We start from the raw sequence: 24,470 nt of genomic DNA, 5'->3' as shown, positions 1-24,470 counted from the left end.
ATGTGCAGATTGTCTTCCTCTTCCTCTTCCTCTTCCTCCTGTGCATGAAAGGGACTCGTGGAAGATGGCCGCATATGTTTGCTCAGTGCTGCCTCTGATCTTGATCTTGGTGTCCTCTATGCTGGTCTTATGGAATCAACTTTGTTGCATAAGAGCAGCGTAGCTTTTAGGTGTCCTGTCTCCTCAAGCTCAAATTCCTGAGGAAGGATGGATTGATTCTTTTTTTTAGCTTTCCCGAGCGTTTTTATTTCCCTCTCACTTGACATAATTGTGGGAATGCCGTTGTTGGCCGTTTTCATCCATTTATTCCTCTTCTTCCTACTTCTTATTCCACCGCAGTCAATTTTTTGTCCACTAACTCCTCCTCCATTTCGTAACCAATTCTAACAAATCCAACATGAAAATGTTCACCTCACTCAGGACAAGTTTGCTACCTATTCAGACTTTTCAAAATATCACCACATTTAGTTTCTTTTCATATTTTCTGTGTAAAATGTCCCATTAAAAATGAATGGGCCATTTAAATGGCGCCCTCTGCTGGTGAGAAGTCACTTAAACGCTTCGTTGGGGTTCATCAGTGATGGTGTGGCTTGGTTCATAAAGTAGTACTTCCCAAGCCAGAGGTTGCTGGTTTGATGCCTGCTTATGCATTTATCATATTGTATACCGATGACAGTAATATCAACTACTTTTGAAAGACCAGTGCAGCAGTGCATTGTGGGTATTAAAAAGCAGCGCGTGGCCTTTTCTCCGGGTATTCCGGGTTCCTCCCATATTCCAAAAGGTTAATTGATGACTCCAAAGTGTATGCCACCTTTTGCTCAAATCCTACTGGAGTTGGCTCCTTCATGTGCCCTGCGATTGGCTGGCCACTGGTCCGCCTCTCATCTGACAGCTGGGATAGGCTCCAGCCAAACCGCGACCGTAGTGAGGGCAAGTGGTGTAGAAGATGGATCGATGCACGGACGAGTGGGAGACATGTTTACAACCTAAATACTTCATGTGAAGAGAGATGCTGACTCCAATACTTTTATTGCAAATGTTGAGCCAAAAATAGATATTCTTATGAGTGTTGGTTACCCTTGCCTTCCGGGTTCCATTGTAGAACTTTCAAAACAAACATTCAAATTACAGTCTTGCTGATTATGCCAAGAACCATGATGGTGGGCAACCAATGCCAAATGATAGCAGGTCCAGGATGAAAAGCCGACTATATTATTATATTATTATTATTATTATTATTATTATTATTAGACGCACAAGAGCAGGATCTTGCTATGAATGAATGAATGTGTCGCCTATTGTTGTTGTTGAGGGAAAACACCAGATTAAATGTGGAGATTCTTGCCAATCTTGTTATTCAGTCTTCACAGAACAAAGCTTTATTGACGTGTTTGACGTCATACAATATTGAAAGATAACTGCTATAAATATGACAAACTATGCATCGACATTGTGTTCTGCTATATCAGTTTCACGTCTGGCAACCCGCACATTCCTTTCGTCTCGTGTGAGCTGGAGCCTACCCCATAGGACTTTGGTCACACCGACAGACGCATTATATAGATATTTGTTGTTCGTACTCCATGTGGACATTAGTAATGCTGCTCTTTCTGCCGCCCATGTCCAAAAGAATTCTCTTATTCTCTTATCCATATTTCACCGTCTGATGTAATGACTTATTCGGCATTATGGGATATGCAATATAGCAATATAGCAATATAGCAATAGGAATGGCCACCTTTGATAACTAGCTCAAAGCAGCATTATTCATCCTAAATTTGATGCCGCTATCGCTTGTCTTGCTGTCTCTCGCTGATTGAAGGAGTCACCGTCATTAACATCTACAAGACCCCCCCCATGTTGATCCCACTGCCGCATTGTGTCTTTGTCACCATCTCTCCTCTGGACATGTCCCAACCATCTCAGTCCGGCCTAAAGAACTTTATCTCCAAGGCCTCTAACATGTAATGTCCCTCTGATGTACTCCTTCCTGATCCTATCCATCCTGGTCACTCCCAATAAGCATCTCAGCATCCTCATCTCTGCTACCTCCAGTACTGCTTCCTGTCTTATCCTCAGTGTCACTGTCTGTAGACCAAACAACACGGCTGGTCTCACCACAACGTTACCAACAATGGTAAAAAAAAAAAAAAAAACAACAAAAAAAGAACAGAACTGGAGTCCATTTTTGAATATTTTATTTACATTTTCCAGGGTTTTTTGTACATTTTTCTCTCTCCAATTTTTGCATTTTCAAACTCCACTCATTAAGATCTTAGAGTGCGAAGTGAAGTATTAATTCTTAGAAATTTTGTATCAGGCTTTACTCTCAGGGCATTGACCCCTCCCAACTGGACTATTATGCTTGTTTTGGAAGATTGTTTTGTCTCTCATTTGACAGGCTTCATCAATTCATGTTAAAAATATTCAATAGAATGTTCAAATATTACAAGATATATTTTCCTAGGAATGATAACCCCTTTGGGTTTCAAAATGTACATGGCCCAAAGCCGTGGACCAGATGTCCATGTAGACTATCGTGGACACGTCTTAGTCAGAAGGGGACTGCAGTGGACATGACGAGTTGCTTCGACATCAGCAAGCTTCCAGAGAGGAATAGCAAACGTTCATACAGCAGCTCACAAGCTAATATTTTATAGAGTACAAATACCTTTACTACGTATATGTAGTATTTGGCTTTACGGAGGCCAATATTATACACCCTGAGGGCTGATAAGTACTCCATGAGCGTATACGCCAGACAGACAGGAGCCTGCATGAGAAGGTCTTGACCCTCCTGGGACCTCCTGATCTAGACGCCCCACATGACCACATCAGGACCTCCAATGCCACCTCCATGTAGTCCTTCACTTAGATGAATGCAGGCCTTCCCTGCAAAGTCCAGAGCCAACGAGATGAACATCGACTGTAGCTTAGTCATCGGTAATCATTTTTATTATATTTCAGATCATAAATATTTAGTTCTCGTGTCTTTTTATTGCTCTTCATTTTGTTGAAGAGTCCGTGTCCTCAGCGAAACCCCGACTGGCCGCATCTTCAAGCAGCCTCATGTGATCCCGCAGCGAGACGGCGATGGAGTAGGCGTTGGGTTTGAGGGTCAGCCCGTAGGTGTAGGCCAGGCCGGGCGGCCCGGTCGGGTCGCTGCTGATGTTGCACTGGTGGGCCAGCAGGGCGGTGAAGAGGAACAGGTGAAACTTGGACAGCTCCTCTCCGATGCAGCGCCGCTTGCCCATGGAGAAGATGAGCACCAGGTTGCACCGGTCCTTGTTCAAACCCCCGCTGGGGTGCAAGAAACGCTGGGGGTCGAAGGTCTCCGGATTGGCCCAGACGCCGGGGGTGTGATTGGAGGACCACTGGTTTACAAAGACCACCGTGTTCTTTGGTATGGTATATCCGTGGATGGAGGTGTCCGTGGTGGTGGAGTGAGGAATGGTGAGCGGCACGAAGCTGGTGAAGCGCATCACCTCGTAGATGAAGGCCATGACGTACGGCAGCTGAGGCTGGTCATCGATGGACGGCAGACGGCTGCGGTCCACCACCTTGTCCACTTCTTCCTGGAGACGCAGCTGCAGCTCGGGGTACCTGGGGTCCGCACGGTGAGAACCGCATGTTAGAGAACTTTTAGCTTGGTACCATCAACAAAAGTGAATCATAGACTATTCAAATGTATTCATTTTCATGTTTCACTCACACTCACTTGTAACACAATAGCCCCCCCCCCCCCCCCCCCACCCCCAGACACGTGGAACATTCTACAAGTCGCTAGCATCGTTGGAATCCTCTGGAGGCCGTGGGAACGACATAAGTAAGTTCGCTAATATATTCAAGTATTGGGACACATGGGGGGGGAAGGGGGGGTGTAAGATTTCAAGAATAAAGTCGTAAATTGACAAGAAAAAAAGTAATATTATCTATTTGGAAAATAGTACATAGCTCTTGAGAAACTTTATTGATAACGTGGCAGCAAAACAGAGCAGTTGAGCATTTAGCATTTAAAACAATACGAAATAAAACTAAGCCCCCCCCTTTTTTTTCTCATAAATGTATGACTTTATTTTCAAAATCTCCAATAATTTAAATTCTCCGTTGTTTCTTCTTTCATATAATTATATTTGTTTTGGTGTCTACATGGTAAAATGGCTACATTTCCTGTAGCTAGTTCTGAGCTTTGTCGTCTTTGCTAAGGAAAGTCATTAAATAAAGTTAGTTCAATACATTTGCTTGAATTTTGACTTTATGCAGTAAAAAAAGTTTATTTTGAGTTACAAGGAAAATCGGTTCAATGGCCTTTAGTGGTTAGTATAACTTAACGATATACAAATGATGATATTGTTGGAATACACATTATGCATTATGAACGACTAAAATTCCCAAATGTTGTTGTATGTTCATGAAATATTTGACGTGTTTTTGCATGATTATGAAATATAATATCATAAACAAAAAAGCACTAATGTGGCAAAGATTAGATTTTTTTTGGCGTTCTGCATTCCATATGGTGGAGAGCACAGGTTCGATTCCCAGTCTGGGGTGCATCCAAAAGTGTTGGTGTGATTGACTCGCTGTGGCAACCCCCCCCCCGACATGGAAAAGTGGAAAACCCACGAAGATCCCAGTCTGATACTGGTCGCAATGTCGCCTTAATCAATGTATTGGTGCCCCCCCCCCCCCCCCCCCCAACAAGACACGGTGGCTGGGGATTGTTATGATATGCGGCAATGCTTCATTTCTATTATTTCTCTGGAATATTTCCAAAGTTCACGGATGAGATCACATGAAAGCATCCAATCACTCCTGCTTGACATTGCTATGATATGCTGTGATATAGCGTCCATAGTGCCAAAGCCTCGTTAGCAAGCGTTGATATTTGAGTTAATTTCCCGTGAAGGAGACGAGGCCAAAGCGGACTTACTTGACCAGGATGAGGATGATCCATTGCAGGGACGTTGACAGCGTGTCCTGACTTGCACCAAAGATGTCGGCCACAGTGGCCGAGACAAGGTCCTTCTCCGATCCGAGGCCACTTTGATGGTTCAGCTTGTCCAAGGCCACAATCAGAGCGTCGGTCATGTCCCTGATGGAGCCGGACCGCATGCTTTTCCGGTGTTCCATCACCTTGTCCAGGATGAAGGCGGAGAACTCCCGGTTGAGGGCTTTAAAGTCGTCAAACATGGTTTTGATGGGGTTGGGGAAGAACTGGAGCCAGGGCATCACGTCCACGATGCTCCCGGCGCCCACGGTCTCGGTGAACTGGTTGTTCCTGCCCACCACCTGCAGGAACTCCTCATCCTCGTAGCGGTACCTCTTCCCGAAGCAGACGGCGCTCATGATGTTGGCGGTGGACACCACCAGGTAGGTCATGGGCCGGAAGTAGCGCCGCTCCCGGGTTTTGTCCAGAAAAAGCTGCAGGAGTTCTTTAAACTCGCAGAGGATGTGCTGCTCGAATGAGGTTTTGGTCGTCTGGTTCCCCGTGGAGAACATCCTGACCGTGGAGTGGGCCACCCTGCGGTGCGTCTTCCACCAGTCCGACGTGGTGGTGAAGGCGAAGCCGGCGCCGTTGGAGATGTACCGGAAGGAGGCGAAGTCGGGCCTCCCCGCGAACTCCGAGCCCTGCTTGACCAGCGCCTGCTTGATGGCGTCCCCGTTCAGAACCACCACGGTCCGAGAGCCCAGCTGGATCTGGAAGACGTCGCCGTATTTCTCCGCCAAGCGCATGAAGTACAAGTGCGGCGCGGCGCCCAGTTGCGCCGCGTTGCCGACGACGGGCCAGGCGAACGGGCCCGGAACGCGCAAGCCCGGAACGCGCAAGCCCGGACGCTTCCGGAACCAGCGGGCGACTTGGACGGACAGCAGGACGGTGACGCACGACAGCAACAGGGTCGTCAGAGCCTCGCCGCCGCTCTCTTCCGACCTCGGAGCCATCTTGGGGATTCTGAAAGGACGACATCGGAGTCAAACGCGCATACCTGAGACCGCATCACCTGTCACGTGCTTTCCGATACCTGCCCACGATCGCGAATGCCAAGAGATGTCTCGCCAAAAAGCCGATTTGATCAGCGGACTGTTGCTCTCTCCGCTTTCATGCGCGCGCTTTTACGCACGCCTCGCGGTGCCGAGGCTGCAACATCCCAGGCCGACAGCGTCTGTGCGCCGCTTTGATACTCCTTTTTCTTTTTTTAGGTGTTGCTCCAGAGGGTGTCACCCCACCCTGCGGATATCCCCTCCTCCGAAACGGCGCAGCCACCCTGCCTCCGGCGATTGCCGCAACGGGCGGCATTGCGCACCGCTGTGCGTCGAAAAGCTGCACGCAAAAGGTAGTTGGCGCATGCGTTCATTTACATATTTCAACTGTAATGACATACACGTGACTGGCATCATTATTGGCGGTGGCTATGGATATTGCAATATCGATAATATCTAATATTCGTTATTCATTCAACTTCCAATAACAATAGCCTGCCCAATTTTACATTTCCATTGCAGTCAATTGACATGTTTTAAGTATTTGCTGATGTACAATGATGTATTATAATAATATCATATCTTCTTTGCTGGATTCCTGCACAAAAATGAGTTATAAATTGTCCGGAATTGGATTGATATGTAAATAATTCTCCAAATAAGTCAACATTCACATTAGAATTTGTACAGTTTTGACCATATATATATATATATATATATACAGTACATACACATATACTGTATATCTTGAATCAATCACCACTGCTGGCCTCGTGAGGGGTTTGGGGATCCGCTTCAGCACCTCGGACAGCAGCTTCCCTCACGGTGAGCCCCCCTTTTTTCTGTAATGACGCCTCGATGATAATAATAATAATAATAATAATAATAATAACAATAGTATTGGTAGGATTTATTAGCAATATTACATTTCATTTCCGCCAGCTTCCATATAAACACAATACTTCTGTCAGGTTCTTATGACTGTATTTATGTGTATTTATTTATCTTTATTTAGATTCATGGAATTTAGTGTTATATTTATTTTGTATTATATTTGTATTTTCTGTATGTATTGTGTATTATAATTTTGTATTATTTAATTATGTGTATTTATTGTATTATTTAATGTGCCTCAATTATTTATATAAAAAATTCTTACATATTCTCTATTGGGAAAACGACCAAATGCATTGAAACACAAACTGTCAGTCATTTTTGGAACAGGAGATAAGATCTGGATGACCTTTTTGGTCCTGTTTGAAATGAATCATAACCATAACCATAACCAAGTCCATAACCATCCTCTTAGTCCTAATATGTTACCCCATAGGAAGAGAAGACTAATGAAATCAATGTAACTCAGCATACATCAAATTATGTGGACATACTGATAAAGCATTGTAAAAAAAAAAAAAAAAAGAAAAAAAGATGTTTTTGTGTTTTAAAGAAGTTTATCTATTGATATTATTTTCTTCCAGGAAATGTTAAATTTATTCAAGTGGTCCAAAAAGAAGAACGACTAGTGACCATAAAGCGACTTCACTTACCGAGTGTCCACTTTCCTTCCCTGGTGATCCATCCAAGGTAAGATGATGGTTTGATGGTCCAGGAGGGTGGAGACCAGAACTGGACCCCGCCTCCTTCACTTGCACCCGTTTATAAACCAGATGACCGAATTCATTCCAGCATGTACATCTATTGTTTCATTATTGTATATTCAATTGTAACACATTCAATATACTGTTTATGTATAGGTCTAGATCAGGGGTGGGCAAACTACGGCCCGGGGGCCACATCCGGCCCGCCAAGTGTTTGAATACGGCCCGCCCAATCTTTCCAAAGTATTTCATTTAAACTCAACATACAACCTGGCATCATGGCCTGAGCCAACCTTTTGATGGTTTTATCAATTTCTTTTTTGACATGGTCTGTTGTTTACAAAGTGCTCCTGAAAAAAGGGACACAAGCACATAATAATAATAATAATAATAATTATTATTATTATTATTATTAGATTATTTTAATTATTATTAGAACTATTATGATTATTATAATTATTATATTAATGCTAATTATTATAGTAATTATATATAATATTATTGTTATATTTGCATATTTTACATAATAATAATATAATAATTATTATTTTAATTTTATTGTAATTATTATAATATTTTATTATTTTTTAAATATTTAAATATAAATATAAAAATAATAAATAATAATAGCAGATTGCATGACAATTGTACAGATACAATAATACCAGGTGGACTGTTACGTGTAAAATATATAGTCTGCCCCCCCCCCCCCCCCCCACCGCCCACCCCTGGTCTAGATACATTAGATACATTATTATTATCAATCTTCTCATTATTATTATCCCTCTTCTTTATTGTTATTCCACCTCATGCTCTCCCTTTTCTACACCCCAAACTCCTTAAGGCACGTTGGCTTTTCATAATATTAAATATAATATAATAACAGAATATAAAATAATAACATTTGCTGTCATATTTCCTGTGACAATTTCTCCATTCAAAATCGATGGCCAATTTATTTTGTTGTTATTCCCCCTGCTGGTGAAAATCCGTATTACATCTCAGATCAACATCCTGTTTATTCTCCTGGATGTCAAGAAGGGTCACGAGGTTGTGTTGTTGTTTCCAAACCTGATGGTTGCTGGTTCGATTCTCCATCCACTGTTGCCAACTCCTCAGTAAGAAAAGTACATTTGCATATTCATCAACCATGATGTTGATGAAGTACTACTAGTAGTACTAGTAGTGCTACAGTAGTACAAAAGTATTACCTCGTAGGAGAGCTTCATTAAAAATTCATTCATATCCCAGCTGTCTTGAGACATTAATGACAGCTGGGATAGGCTCCAGCAGACAGAAAGTGTGTGATGGCAGGAAGTAGAGCTGGTGAACATTTCCCATCACTGACTTGTTGTTTAGGTTGGAATACCACAACCTGGTCCAGAAAGCCTCCAGAGGTCTTCATCCTGTTTGGCTTCCTTTTGACTTAAAGATGAATTGATGATGTTTCAGTAAGAAATATGATCGCCTATTGTCACAAAGATCAGGTGAAATTCAAATTCAAGTCTGCTGCGTCTTCAACTTGTACCGTGACCCCCCCCCCCCCCCCAACCTTCCATGGTTTGGTGTTTGTTGCTTAACCCGCTCGTAGGCGCTGCAAGGTGACGACACAGCCACTTTGCACGCCCCCCCCCCCCCCCCCCCCGCTTGATTGACACTTCAATTGCTCCTCGCGTGTGAGGGATAATGGAGGTCAGGGAGGAGTTCACAGGAAGGTGTGGAGTACAGGTGAGGATTTGCACCGCCAGCAAACGTGTACTTGCATTGGCAGGTTTCTGGGTTGACCACGTACTCACATGTACTCACATGTACTCACCTGTACTCACCTGTACTCACCTGTACTCACCTGTACTCACCTGTACTCACCTGTACTCACCTGTACTCACCTGTGCTCACCTGTACTCACCTGTATTCACCTGTACTCGCCTGTACTCGCCTGTACTCACCTGTGCTCACCTGTATTCACCTGTACTCACCTGTACTCACCTGTACTCACCTGTACTCACCTGTACTCGCCTGTACTCACCTGTACTCAAAGGTGCACTTGCATTGGCAGGTTTCTGGGTTGACCACGTACTCACCTGTGCTCACCTGTACTCACCTGTACTCACCTGTACTCACCTGTACTCACCTGTACTCACCTGTACTCACCTGTACTCACCTGTACTCACCTGTGCTCACCTGTACTCACCTGTATTCACCTGTACTCGCCTGTACTCACCTGTGCTCACCTGTACTCACCTGTATTCACCTGTACTCACCTGTACTCACCTGTACTCGCCTGTACTCACCTGTACTCAAAGGTGCACTTGCATTGGCAGGTTTCTGGGTTGACCACGTACTCACCTGTACTCACCTGTACTCGCCTGTGCTCACCTGTACTCGCCTGTACTCGCCTGTGCTCACCTGTACTCACCTGTATTCACCTGTACTCACCTGTACTCACCTGTACTCACATGTACTCACCTGTACTCAAAGGTACACTTGCATTGTGAGGTTTCTGGGTTGACCACGCAGCTTCATTTCTCACCCTCCATATTATTCCATATTATTCCAGATTATTCCAGATTATTCCAGATTATTCCAGATTATTCCATATTATGCGTTGGAGCGCAGGAAGTGGTGAAACTAATCCATCCACCCCCCCCCCCCAGCTCACCTGGCTTACCTCCCTCCCTGTGAAGCTGCGGGGGGGCGGGGCGGGGGGGGGTCGACCGGGCTCCCGTTGGAAGGATTTGAGTAACATGCGGTTGTCACGCATGTGCTTCATCATCAAGACGTCAACCCTGACAACTTGACTAAACGCTGCCCCCCCCCCCCCCCCGGGGACAACTTAGGAGATGTCAGCATGAGGAAGATGATGATAGGATATTTCAGCCTTTGTTTTGACATGTGAATTTAATATCATATATTATATTACAATCAATTCCATATGGTACAAATAAGATATATACATTATTTCATTTCATTTATTTCTGGGTCCGATTTGACAGGCTTTTTTTGTTTTTTTTACAGTGCCTGAGATTTCTCACTTTAAGTGAAACTTGCATACAGAGTGGTGTGAAAAAGTGCCCCCCCCCCATTCATCCAACAAATAATAATCAAATACATATTAGTCAATGACAACACAACAAAACAAAAATGCAGTTTTTAAATGAAACTTTTTATGATTATGTGTGAAGAAGTGATTAGGGCCCCCAAAACCTAAGAACTGCTTGGGCCAAACTTAGCGGCAACAACTGCAATCAAGCGTTTGTGGTAACTTGCAATGAGTCTCTTCCAGCGCTGGGGAGGAAGTTTGGTCCACTCATCTTTGCAGGATTTTTTGGTAGACAGCAGAATTCATAGTTTCATTAATCATAGCAGAAAAACATCTCCAGACCATCACACTACCACCGCCACGTTTGACTGTTGCTATAATGTTCTTTCTCTTAAATGCAGCGTTACTTTCACACCAGATGTAATGGGACACACCTCCCAAAAAGTCTTAGGGATCATCAAGATGTTTTCTAGCTAAATTGAGACGGGGCTTAATGTTTTTTGTTAAGCAGTTCAGTTTTTCGTCTTGGACCTCTGAGGCAAGGTCAGAGTGCAACTGAGGCAACGACGTTTTCACACACGGTTCATAGGTTTGGATGTTTTTTTCTCCCAGTTGTGTTGTTATTGACTAATATTTATTATTGATGATCTGAAACATTCAAGTGTGACAAACGGGCAAAAAATCAGGAAGTGGCAAACCATTTTTACACCACTGAAATTAGCAAGAACTGAGGCGATCACAACATTGCAAAATCCCAGATGGTGTAAATATTCCATATTCCATATGTCTGTTCCAACATATATGGAACAGTTTTCGTTGAGTAACCACTCTGGTGAGTTGTTGGACTTGGTTAGCTTGGCAAACATAAGCGGCTTCCGTCGTCATTGATTTGGTGAGCGGTCAAAGAGGTTGACCTTCAGGGCGAGCTCTTCACTTTGGTCCGACCGCGGACACCTCATTACGACCCCCGGACCCCCCAAATGTCAAACCACCACTTTTTCATTCTTTCCACAGCCTGCCATCTAAATTCTAGGAACGGGTGCTAATGAGAATCCCGATGACGAGCCCTCATTCAGGCTCTTGGGGCTTTTTTGTTGTTTTTGTCTGGGCCAAGAGCCGCTGAGGCCGTTGCCAAAGCGTAACCAGCCGCCCGTGAAGGCGTCTCCCCTCCGCTCTCACACTAAGAGGGCATTTTCCCCCTTGGATTCCCAATAGAAGTGCCGGCCGTCTTGCCGGAGGAAGCCTTTTCACTCCCGTTGAACTCTTGCTACTCCTTTGGAAAGAATGGCCGGCTTATTACGAGTCCGGTCGCATGACTGCGCATTTCCGACCTATGCCAACTGACACGGCTTTGCTTCAACCGTCTCTGCTAACTGCCGCCCGTTGATGCTTTTAACGGCCTAATTGAAGGGACTGACGGGAAGTCCGGGGAAAAAAAGCAGTGAATAGCTTTTAATGAAGGCTGGCGTGTTTGGTGGTGGTGGGTTCCTGCGTCAGAGGACTTCATTGTGGACTTCCAGGGCGGCGACATGAATGTTGATGGTGACTTTCATCAGGACTTTGGAAAATCAACATCATTTCTGTCTCGTATCAACTTGAAATGTGACGGACATTGAACTACTCAAAATGTGTATTTGACAATTTCGGGCAACTTTATTTCTTTTTGTTTCATTTAAGGACTCAACAGGACTCAAAGTAACACGAGAGACTTTGAAGCACACTCGGCAAATATCTGTACGTTGGCACTAAGCACATTACATAACTCATAACTAAACTAATAAATAATAAGTGAGTTTACATGTTAGCTTCATTGCCCCCCCCCCCCCAAATTGTCCATAGGTATGAATGTGAGTGTGAATGGTTGTTTGTCTATATGTGCCCTGGGATTGGCTGGCCACCAGTCCAGGGTGGACCCCGCCTCTCCCCCAAGACAGCTGGGATAGGCTCCAGCCTCCAGTTCTATGAGACTTCCTTGATGACATCATTGGAGGTTTAACTGGCAAATACCCGTATAGTATAATACTAATACTAATACTAATACTAATACTAATGCAGCAAAGTATGAGTGATGCTTCCTGACTGGTCCAAACGTGTGTACAGTATGGCGTTCCAGTCCTTTGTCAGGCTGGTGTATTCATGGGTGGAAGAACCCAAACAAATCCAGCATCTATCCTCTGAACTGTGACTTATTTTCCAGTCATGTGAAAACGACGGGAGTATAAAATGCTCAGCCACAACACTGGGATGATCCCGTCTGGCTGCACCGGGAACCGAAAGCCACGCCACTCGCCCGGTACGTTAGTTCCTTATTCGCTTTTATACGCCTCAGAAAGATCCCAAGGATCCCAAGGATCCCAAGGATCCCAAGGATCCCAAGGAAAGGATGCTTATTGATTGGCTTCTCCAGCAGCGTTGGTGTCATCGGGATTCTGTCTCCAACCTCTTCTCGCTTGGTCTGTCTGACGGGAATCTTCTATGGAATATTCATTTGGAAATGACAACTCCACGGCTTCAGGTGGACTGAACACGTTCATGTTACGCCTTTTGGCCGGGGACCCTCTTTGCCACTGTTGGGGGAGGGCGGAAGAACAAGCGGTGGAATGTACGTATTTATGATGACTGAGGAAAGAATGTGTTTTTATATTCCGTTCTTGTCATAACGTCCACTTAAGGTGCCGTCGCTCAGACAGGATCGTTGGAGCTGAGCTGGTAGAGCGCTCATCTGCCAACCTGAATGTTGCTGCTTCCATCAGCCGTCCTCCTGTGACCATGAAGTATCCTTCAACATGCTGAACGTCCTCGTTTTATTTCAACATGCACACAACTGAACACAATGGAATACATCATATAGCACAATTAGCGCTTTAGCATGTCCAAAAGGATGAGCATAGCATAGCATAGCATAGCATAGCATGTGGACACATGTGACTTAAATGCACAAATCTGATTTGTTTTGAATGGAGTGTTTAGCTTCTACGTCAGAATTGAGGGTATAATTTATAAACTATTTCTAAACTATAAAAAGGGGGTTTATTTTAGGCTTTATTCGGTTAGCATCCGTTTTGGTTAAAGTCAGCTCTTCTCCGACAAGTGAATGACGCTAACCAAGGTTCCACTAAATAAACTAAATATTTTTACAGCCTTGACGGGTAAATAATGGCGAATTTGTAAACGCTGACCTACTTTGGTTTGACTTTGAATTTGTCCAGCTTCTACCAACATTCTTTGGATGGAGACGTCTTGATCACGCAGGTGTGACCTCAGGGTTGAAGGCTCCTAACGAACTTCCTGGTCATGTTGCCACAACACCGTGTGAATGCCGGCCCTTTTACACAGCGTGCGTGTAGTCGATAATGGCGACGCTGGGGGTCGTGGCACAATCGGACAATCCATGTGAAGAGCGGGGAAAGTATCCTGGCGACATGGGAGACTGAGCAGCGGAAGCGTTGTTGCGCAACAATGGCCGCTTTTCACACTCCCTCAGCTTGTGTATGTTTTCCCCGGCATACGCCGACCCAACGGTTGGATGGGAAACATCATGTGATGCACGCATGGCTTCTCATGTTCCCGCTCATTGTACGTCCACGCCGCTACCATTCATTGCAGCTAAGACAAATACCGCAGTCAGATAAAGTAGTACTAGTTAAAGTACTCAATGCTAATGGACCAATGACGGAATCAGTCACAGTGTAGCGTTTAGCTGACACGTTTAGCCGAGTCATCAGTCCACGTTTCTCCAAGCTGCATCAACATGATCCACGCCGCTTATGTTGTCATTGGAGTACAACCTACTAGCGTATTTGAACTGCAAGTTTTGAGGACGGATGGTCCGTCAAAGCAAGCACGGTGCGTTCAAGGATCGGCAGGAAAAGTGTGAAATGTCAGTGCTTGACAAAAAAAAAACATGATCACTGAAGCATAAAGATATAAACGTGTGAAAATTCCGAATGGTGGTAGTTCATGTCGTCTGTACATTTTTACAGTATTTATTAATTATTACCAACTTTTTATGGAAAAAAGCCAGTTGGAAAAAAAAGCTAACGACTATACTACTATTACTTATTATACAAAAAATTCTAATTTGTGGGGCTCCAAATATGCAGGGATTCCACTTTATTGAACTTTTTGACAATTTTTCCAATTTTCAGATATTAAATGTAAGCTTATTTATTTGATGAAAGATATAATCATCAAAATGATGAAGAATTGACTTTCAGTTGAACTTTTTAAAGACATATTTGTTACATAATTGTTTGGGTTTTTTTGTATTTTCATGGAAAATCATCTTAATTTGTGTAGTCTTGCAAATGTGTGTTTAACTTTAAACAGAAGACTTATTGGTCATTCTCGTGAAAGCAAAAATGAACATTGTTATTGTTATTTTTTAACCTATCTGCATACAGTAAAGTCTCGTTATATCCATATTCTCGGGAGTCGGAAAAAATACCGATATAACCGGACTATCCATATATCCGATCCTGCGCCGAACTGCATTAAAAGTGGGCGGATCTTTGATATGGCATGTAATTTTCTCCTTGAGTTCATGGATTGCGTATCTAGCATGCTTTTGTACTACAATACATTTTGTACTACAGTAAATAAAAATAAACTTACGCTGTAGTGATTACCGGTTACCGGGACATAATTCATCATTTTGTATCGATATAAGCAGACCAAATTGGCTGGCGGGAGATGAAAAGGGCATCGTAGTAACTGGATTATCATAATAACCGGGTATCGTACTAACGGAGCTAATTATATCATAAAAGACTAGAAATTTGCCGGGAAATGAAAATAGTATCGTAATAAGTAGTAATTTGTTTTAACCGATATCGATATAACGAGACTTTACTGTATTAGAATAAAGTATCACATTTTGCTTTATCTTACAACAGTAGGACATTGTTTACTAAAATCATGATTGTAAGGTTCACATAGAAAATGCTATGATTGATTGACTTTTTGTGTTTTCATTTGCACTTTGTATAGTTCCACTCGTTTGTTCTTACAAAGTGTCTCACTGGTTCTTTGTTTTTTCTGTGCATAAACACATAAACACTCATGGAAAAACCATAATGTGACTATTTATTATAATTATTGTGATTTATTTATTGTAAATGTACCATTTTTAGTGTTGCTGGGCTGACCAGGATGTGATGTCATGGTGACATTTGTTTCCCGTAACACGGAGCGAGTAGATGGATCCCGTTTTCTTTCTTTCCTTGTGCAAGACTCAACACTATGTTCTCCTAAAATGACCACAAGAGTTAAACACTTCACTTCCCACCAAAACTTGATGTAAAACAATAGTTCTCCAAAGTTGCTGGATTACAAAAAGTAGATCAGGCGGAAATTTGGATTGTGACACAGAATCACGGACACTTTCATTATTGTCTAAAGTCTGACCAAAAAACTGATAAATAATTTGTAGTACTCAATACAGATACATACATACAGATACATATGATACAAATACAGATATGAGCTCATTTGTATGAACTTTCCTCTAATTCATTTTAGTTCCACTTTATGCGGACTACACCGTTTACATCAACAAGGCGTAACGTTTGGCAGCTAAATGCTGTCAAATCTTTCCAGGAGTAAAAACCTTCCAGGACTTGAACCATCACCCCGTCCATCACCCCCGTCGCTCCCAGCGCTGCCATCGGGTGCCGATATCGGCGATCTGGTCCGGCGGTCAGCATGTTTAAGCCGAGCCTCCGCTAAGCGCGTTGACAGGTCTACTAGAAGTGAAGTGTACGAAGACGGCCATTCTGAGCCCGTGTTTGTGTGCGCTCGAAGGCACAAAGGCAGACATGCTCTAATAACCCAGACTGAATTTTAATTACAGCCTGGTGTCCCTCCCCGGTCCCGGGATCGACGGCCTGACCTCAAACTGCCGGCTCTTCCGACAATGAGAGCCTGTTTGAGAGTTGTGATGATCCAAGCTAGTCCGTGCAACTAGCACGCCTTTGTGTTGCTTCCGTGCGCGACGCTTGCCAACATGCCGTACGATTGTTTGATTCCGTGTGTGTTGTCATGGCTGCCGTGCTCCGCTGGAGAGGTGAGAGTTGACCTGTCACTCTGGATTAGTTTGGTCTCAGCGGGGCTTGGAGAAGTGCTGACAGCCCCGTATGGCTTTCACAAGCTGGAAGAACATATGCTGCATTTCCGCATGCGGAATGACTGGGATGTTGGCCTCCAGGACTTCCCGACAGACGACTGGTCTGTTGATTGACACCTTGGCCGTTCTTGGGTCATCTCTGTCTTGTACCTTCAGGTGTCCGGTCAAGAGCTACATCATCTTATACGCCACCGCAGGAAGTACGCTGTCAAAATCGTATTTTATTTATGTCTGAAACGGCTTATTTTATTTGATTATGTCTAGTATATTGGGTAAATATTGGGTAATACCAGTGTAAACGTGACCTTCAGGTGTCCGGTCAAGAGCCACATCATCTTATACGCCACCGCAGGAAGTACGCTGTCAAAATCGTATTTTATTTATGTCTGAAACGGCTTATTTTATTTGATTATGTCTAGTATATTGGGTAAATATTGGGTAATACCAGTGTAAACGTGACCTTCAGGTGTCCGGTCAAGAGCCACATCATCTTATACGCCACCGCAGGAAGTACGCTGTCAAAATCGTATTTTATTTATGTCTGAAACGGCTTATTTTATTTGATTATGTCTAGTATATTGGGTAAATATTGGGTAATACCAGTGTAAACGTGACCTTCAGGTGTCCGGTCAAAGGCTACATCATCTTATACTCCAGAAAAATAATATCAGGAAAGCAGGAAGTGAACAAATGTAACAGTTAGTGATTGTAAAAGTACCAGATGGAGGGGTAGGATTTAATAAGCTTTGCTTCTTCCTACTCCTTTTGGACATGTGGAACTGGGAACTGATTATGGGATGCACTCAATTGGAATCTGATGCATGTTCAAATAAAATGAAACTATTACCGTTAGCATTGTACCTTCTGGTCAAGCTAGCACTTAGCGATAAAAATGAACATTTCAACACAAACTCTTTCTTACCATGCACACTCTGGATTATCGTCCCCAAACTAAAAATGTAACGATAACTTTCACAAAAATAAAAAGTATTTCAATATTTATGCATACTGCATAAAATGTACATGAATGTGTTAATAGTCCGGTGGTTGGGTGGGGAAACAAGTTGACGGGGAAATGTCTTGGCTTATTTGTGGTGAATGCTTGGTGGCGGAAAATGGTCTTGGTGGCGGAAAATGGTCTTGGTGGCGGAAAATGGTCTTGGTGGCGGAGAATGGTCTTGGTGGCGGAGAATGGTCTTGGTGGCGGAAAATGGTCTTGGTGGTGGAAGAATGGTCTTGGTGGCGAAGAATGGTCTTGGTGGCGGAAAATGGTCTTGGTGGCGGAGAATGGTCTTGGTGGCGGAAAATGGTCTTGGTGGCGGAGAATGGTCTTGGTGGCGGAGAATGGTCTTGGTGGCGGAAAATGGTCTTGGTGGCGGAGAATGGTCTTGGTGGCGGAAAATGGTCTTGGTGGCGGAAAATGGTCTTGGTGGCGGAGAATGGTCTTGGTGGCGAAGAATGGTCTTGGTGGCGGAAAATGGTCTTGGTGGCGCAGAATGGTCTTGGTGGTGGAAGAATGGTCTTGGTGGTGAAGAATGGTCTTGGTGGCGGAGAATGGTCTTGGTGGGGATACTACCACATACTACCACATACTACCACATACTCCCACATACTCCCACATACTCCCACATACGGCCATCCAGTAAGTCATGTGACCTGCTGTGATTTCCCAGCCTTGTGTCCCATCCAGGGGTGTCTCTGGTGTATCCAGTCTTGGTTCCACATCGAGGGTTGAGGGAGAACTGCATGGATGCATGCATGAACCTTCACATTGAGGACAGTTTATGAATGGCAAAAATCATTTCCATTCATAAAAATGAGCGTTCCTCCTCCCATGCATGACCGTCTGCGGTTCAGGATCTGCATTCCATGTAGTTTACATTCCTGCGAGTACTGGTAATGGTGCTGCAAGACACCAAACTGGACGGACCAGGCTGCGGCGGCAGACACGCGATGCTCTGGCGTTTCCTTGCAGACGCATGCTTGCACGCGATCACACCTGCTTTCTAGCAATTAGCACACGCCGTCTGTTCTCAAGATGGCGGATGATTTATGAAAGCCAGCGCAGCGGCACGTCTGGTGGGAAGATGAGCTGTTGCTGCGGCACATTCATTGCAAGCGGCGGCTTTGCTGCATAACTGTGTTGCATGTGTCTTCTCACGACAAGGTTGTGCAAGGGAGGGGGGGGGGGCGCTTCAGGGCATTGGAATATCTGTGAAGGATCTCTTCAAGGCTATTAGGAGCTGTTGAATCAGATACAGGTTGATCTTGGGTGGATATCCACAGTTGGCTCACGATGGCGAGGATGCACTGACGGACCGAAGAAAACTTTGTATGGATGAACAATATCCACTGACTGCAGTATTGCCCATAAAACTGAATACATGAGCCAAAAAGCATAATAATGATACAGTGGAACATTAGTTAGTGTCATTAACCCCCCTCAAAAAACAAGATCCTGGAACATATATGTGTTCATTCCAAGGTCAAGGTCAAGGTACGCATATCGGAAATTGAGAGTTGGACCATATCAGCGTATTGATTTTGGGGAAAAAAGCCAATATCAAACATCCCTCGTGTTAACATTTTCGAGACTTGTGGCGTAACTTTCTTTCTCTCGGCTTTTTCCTCGTTTTTTTTTTTTTTTTTGATCCGCATACTGATTTTTTTTGGCTTGAGCCCTTTCTATTCCTGATGCCCTTCCTGACGGATACCGATGCTGCTTAGCACTTCAGCAGTGGAGATTCAACCCCGATGACGTCATAGGCGGGTGACTACTACGACTACATTGTCGTGTTTTTGAAAAAATGAACAGCTGATTGCTGTTTTGTGGTTGAATACGGCCTATGATTAGTAAAAAAAACGTGCATATTTAAGCACATTGTACGTATTATTGGCTTAATCATAAAAAGGTCATATACGGCATTCAGAAGATGTGCTATATGTAATATCTTGTGTGTGCCTTTAAGAGGCGTGACCTGGGAAGTGACATGTGTGACATCAGCTGCTACAGATGGCGTGAGTTGCGGCCGACAGCAGCTCCTGTGTTAATGTTGACTGCTCGTTAATAAAGCGACTGAAGTGCTAAACGCTGGCATCACAGTAGTACTCTACACCGGTCACCAGAGGTCAGTAATGTTACATTGATGAGACAATAGCCGCCACAGGAAGTACGCTGTCAAACATCTTATTTATGTCTGAAATGGCTTATTTTTTATGATTATGTCTACTATATTGGGTAATACCAATGGAAACATGGCTTTTGGAGTGTTTTTCATGTATAAATATTTAGAAAGTCGTAAACAGATTTTCTATATTATATTTCATTTCTAAATAAGGAATTGACTTATCATGTTTGGTCTGGAAAAAATGAAGCACAATTTCTTGTATTAGCTTGTATTAGCAAGCTGCTAACATGGGCATGTGCTGATAAAAATACATTAAGAACACAGTTGGACTGGCAGTGTATTAATAACACGACAAGATGCGTGCCATATTGTACGCTAACCAAAGAAAACCAAAGCATGAATTTTCAACATGAACAGAAAAATGTAAAATCTCATCTAGTTATTTGCATGGTTCATTTTTTTAATATGCTTAAAAGAATAATTCCATATGACAATTGAAGGCTAATGATGGTGCCAGAGAGGAAAAAAGGATGTAAACGAAGAACGTTTAAAAAGCAAAGTATAGTAATGATGAATCTGCCGATGGCGTGTCTCGTGTGTTTGCTCAATGGCACACTTGAAGACACGCTGAACCTTTGTTTTCTTTTGTTTACCTGTTGCTAAATGACGTCAACGTGTGCCACTTTTCCTCTGGCGTATTTACTGTTCAGATGTCACCACAGGTCATGAATCAGGCCGCATCAAATACGCCAGTAAATGTTGTCTTGTGAAGCACATGGAGGCCTCACCAGCCAACCAGTGCTCCCATTGTGTTCAACTGGTTGATAAAAAGGTACACAAGCCAGTAAATGTTGTCTTGTGAAGCACATGGAGGCCTCACCAGCCAACCAACCAGCCAACCAACCAGCCAACCAACCAGCCAACCAACCAGCCAACCAACCAGCCAACCAACCAGCCAACCAACCAGCCAACCAACCAGCCAACCAACCAGCCAACCAACCAGCCAGCCAACCAACCAGCCAACCAACCAACCAACCAACCAACCAGCCAACCAACCAGTGCTCCCACTGTGTTCAACTGGTTGATAAAAAGGTACACAAGCCAGTAAATGTTGTCTTGTGAAGCACATGGAGGCCTCACCAGCCAACCAGCCAACCAACCAGCCAGCCAGCCAACCAACCAGCCAACCAACCAACCAACCAACCAACCAGCCAACCAACCAACCAACCAACCAGCCAACCAACCAGTGCTCCCATTGTGTTCAACTGGTTGATAAAAAGGTACACAACAATGGCGTTTCTTGGCTACTTTTTATCTCACCATCACAGCTTCCTGACTTTGAATCCGGGGAAAAGGAAGAGGCCGCCATGCCTCCCATATTTTCCTTTAGGATGAATGAGAAAAACGTTCTACCATCCAATACGGATAAATACATGCTATTGAAGTAAAACCTCACTACTATTTCCTGGCTTCTCTCCATCACAGTTTTTCTAAACATTTTAGTTCATGGTTGAATATGTACTATTACTAGTACTATTACTTGAAACAAATACTACATACTTTTGGCCCTAGTTAAGCACTTTTAAGAGTAAAAATACAAATACAAGGCAGTCAGAGGACGTACTGGAAGATGTTGGGATGATAAGCAGTACTCTACAGCGGCCACTAGGTGTCAGTGTCAATAAATTATGCTGTTTTGTAGTTGAATATGTGGTCTATTATTAGTACAAAAAAAATGTTCTCCTAAATTCAGCTTTATTCAGAAGACACATTCAATGATATGTAGTATTCTACACTGAACACTAGGTGTCAGTGACGTTACATTACTTTTTCTGTTTTTACATTTGCTATATTGGGTAATATGAGCGTAAAGGTGACTGTAGGGGTGTTATTTCATGTCAAGAGTGCTCTAATAATGTTAAAACCACATTTAGATATTAGATACAACAACGTCGGCCTGGCCAGGAAGACCTGGGTTCGATTCCCTGCTTGGCATCTCTGGCGTCCAGGGTGTACCTTGTCTCCCAAAGTCAGCTGGGGTAGGCTCCAGCATACCCCTGTACCCTACTGAGGATAAGCAGTGTAAAAAACGGATGGATGGATATCAGCCTGTTTATTTATTCTCGAACTAAGAAAATATTCCATTCATAAAAAAGAAATCCTACTTAGTGAAATTGACTTGGCTGACTATGACAATTAACCACAGTGAAGAAATATGGCAGCTTGATCTTTTGACAAGATGTTCTTGCACCCCAAACCCATCCAACCGGTGTGTTCAGGCTTTCATTCATGAAATGAAATCTGGCGATTGAACTCATCCAGCAAGTAAACGTAGACTGAAGCATGACATGAGAAACATAATCCAGGAGCAGGATTAGGCACCAAAACCCCATAATTATCCAAACACCGTGTTACGCCTGCAAGACACCTTTGAGTCACCAGACTTTATTCCAGGAATGCAACCGGAGTTTGCGTCACCGTCCGCTTTCAACGCGCCGCATCCATCTTTGGAGAAGCGTGACCTCAGTCCCGAGGTACTCGCCTCCTAGTTCCTTAGTCATGGACATCAATGACCTGAAATCATTTTCAACTCCTGCTATTTGTAGCATGTGTAGCATTTCTAGCACTATGTTTAGCATGGTGTATAGTACAGCTAATATTTTTACCTTTGCATCTGGAAGTCGACGGCAACAAAACACCATGTACAGTACAGTCGTCCCAATTTGCAGTTCAAATTGTGCAGCTTCACTCCATCACGGTTTTTTAAAAATCAATTCCATCCGTTTTCTAGGCCACTTACCATCACTGGGGGGAAAATGATTTGTTGTGTGCTTCAAACAGTGGCAAAGAAAGACAAAATAAGTAGCCTCAAATGTACCACTTCCACACAGGGCAGGAGGAAAACTTTCTTTTCTGACGTACCGTACAATGCTAAGGTCATTAAGCTAATTCTCATTAGTGTTACATTACTGACGTCTGGTGACCACAATACTACACATGGCTTGTCTTTCAACATTTATGGACTACTCGTCAACTGTTGGACCAGCGACTGCATGTTGAATGATCTCCATGAAGCTCCACAAGGCCTGCCGGCATCCATATCCGTATTAGACACCCACCATCCTCCTCCATGTCAACACCAGACCCGGCATCCATATCTGTATTAGACACCCACCATCCTCCTCCGTGTCAACACCAGACCTGGCATCCATATCCGTATAAGACACCCACCATCCTCCTCCGTGTCAACACCAGACCTGGCATCCATATCCGTATAAGACACCCACCATCCTCCTCCGTGTCAACACCAGACCTGGCATCCATATCCGTATAAGACACCCACCATCCTCCTCCGTGTCAACACCAGACCTGGCATCCATATCCGTATAAGACACCCACCATCCTCCTCCGTGTCAACACCAGACCTGGCATCCATATCCGTATAAGACACCACCATCCTCCTCCGTGTCAACACTAGACCCGGCACCCATATCCGTATAAGACACCCACCATCCTCCTCCGTGTCAACACCAGACCCGGCATCCATATCCGTATAAGACACCCACCATCCTCCTCCGTGTCAACACCAGACCTGGCATCCATATCCGTATAAGACACCCACCATCCTCCTCGGTGTCAACACCAGACCTGGCATCCATATCCGTATAAGACACCCACCATCCTCCTCCGTGTCAACACCAGACCTGGCATCCATATCCGTATAAGACACCCACCATCCTCCTCGGTGTCAACACCAGACCTGGCGGCAAACGACAATGGGCATGCCCTGTCATCAGCACTCCTCCTTGACCGAGGAAAAGTACTTCACGTGGAGGGAAGGGTCAGCACCTGAGGATGTCAGCCAGACCACTTTAGACCATCTGGTACTTTCCTCGCCAGCGTCACCACGTCGTACATCCTGAACCGGTCCCACGGTGTTTGTTTCCACGACATTGAGCCTCACCTTGGAGAAGCGTTCCACAAATTGGTTAAAGAATATAAAAACTTACGTCAACAATATCCCGTCATGTGATTATGTAAGGCTTTTTATGAAGCCATTCTCTGAGCTCCGTCAGCATCAAACCTGATGACTCGTCTCAGCTTTCACAACATCCGTCTGAGACAAAACACGACGTACGACGCCGTGATGTCCGTGTTTCCACATCCTGTAGGGAAGTGATAGCAATTAGCTTCCTTTACACGCGTTCATCTGCAGGCAATCAAGCTGGTCTTTCTGTCTTATTGTCTTATTAGGACCCTTCCTACCGTACGTCTCATCGCAGTGGAAAGGCAAAAAGGAAACTCAATCTGTTTTGTAATCTGCCTTCAATCGCTTTAGTTTTTGCAAAGAAACAAGCCAAAGAAAAAGTCATTTTGTAGAAAACATTGATTTTTTCACAATAAAGTAAATTAAATTTCAGTTCAGCATTTTATTTCTATTCTCTTTTAAAGGGGACTTATTATTTATTACTATCATATATTATTATTTATTATTGTTATACTCCTATAGTGGCACGAAGCAGAACTCTTTACATGCACTCGGCAGTGTGACCAACCACAGCGAAGTGGCGCGCCCGGAGGCGGGCTGTGGGTGG

The 24,470-nt window shown here is 43.9% G+C and overlaps 1 protein-coding gene and 1 long non-coding RNA gene across 6 annotated transcripts; one reads left to right on the top strand and one right to left on the bottom strand.

Annotated features, from left to right (window-relative positions):
* Positions 1 to 1,808: 1,808 nt before the first annotated feature.
* On the bottom strand, positions 1,809 to 6,241 carry cyp1b1 (cytochrome P450, family 1, subfamily B, polypeptide 1). 2 transcript variants are annotated; one of them, XM_058058668.2, is made up of 3 exons: positions 6,027 to 6,241; positions 4,937 to 5,956; positions 1,809 to 3,606 (listed from the first exon to the last, which is right to left on the bottom strand). In XM_058058668.2, exons 2-3 carry the CDS (start codon positions 5,944 to 5,946, stop codon positions 3,009 to 3,011), a joined length of 1,608 nt encoding a protein of 535 aa, XP_057914651.2. In that variant the 5' UTR covers positions 5,947 to 5,956; positions 6,027 to 6,241; the 3' UTR covers positions 1,809 to 3,008. The 2 variants fall into 2 exon arrangements, with proteins under 2 accessions (XP_057914651.2, XP_057914663.2); XM_058058680.2 differs by having other exon boundaries at positions 4,937 to 6,241.
* Positions 6,242 to 6,391: 150 nt separating this feature from the next.
* Positions 6,392 to 15,712, top strand: LOC144901040 (uncharacterized). Of its 4 annotated transcripts, XR_013629216.1 has the most exons (6): positions 6,392 to 6,810; positions 7,464 to 7,569; positions 12,301 to 12,357; positions 12,821 to 12,916; positions 13,031 to 13,225; positions 13,296 to 15,712. It is a non-coding gene; the product is annotated as an uncharacterized LOC144901040 (long non-coding RNA). The 4 variants fall into 4 exon arrangements; XR_013629218.1 differs by lacking the exon at positions 6,392 to 6,810 and having other exon boundaries at positions 7,029 to 7,569; positions 13,034 to 13,225; XR_013629215.1 differs by lacking the exon at positions 6,392 to 6,810 and having other exon boundaries at positions 7,031 to 7,569.
* The last annotated feature ends 8,758 nt before the right edge of the window (positions 15,713 to 24,470 follow it).

The sequence above is a fragment of the Doryrhamphus excisus genome, linkage group LG10 (genome assembly GCF_037039965.1).
Source record: "Doryrhamphus excisus strain RoL-2023G ecotype Guam linkage group LG10, RoL_Dexc_Guam_v1.1, whole genome shotgun sequence".
NCBI classification, from domain to species: Eukaryota; Metazoa; Chordata; class Actinopteri; order Syngnathiformes; family Syngnathidae; genus Doryrhamphus; species Doryrhamphus excisus.
The sequence above is the reverse complement of the archived record's forward strand: the minus strand, read 5'-3'. Positions and strand labels throughout refer to the sequence as shown.

What these genes read in the sequence shown, in the direction of transcription:
- cyp1b1 (XM_058058680.2), bottom strand. Translation starts at nt 5,946, where the DNA reads ATGGCTCCGAGGTCGGAAGAGAGCGGCGGCGAGGCTCTGACGACCCTG. An exon ending in ATCATCCTCATCCTGGTCAA is followed by an intron (nt 3,607 to 4,936) that starts GTAAGTCCGCTT and finishes TGCGGACCCCAG; the next exon opens with GTACCCCGAGCTGCAGCTGC.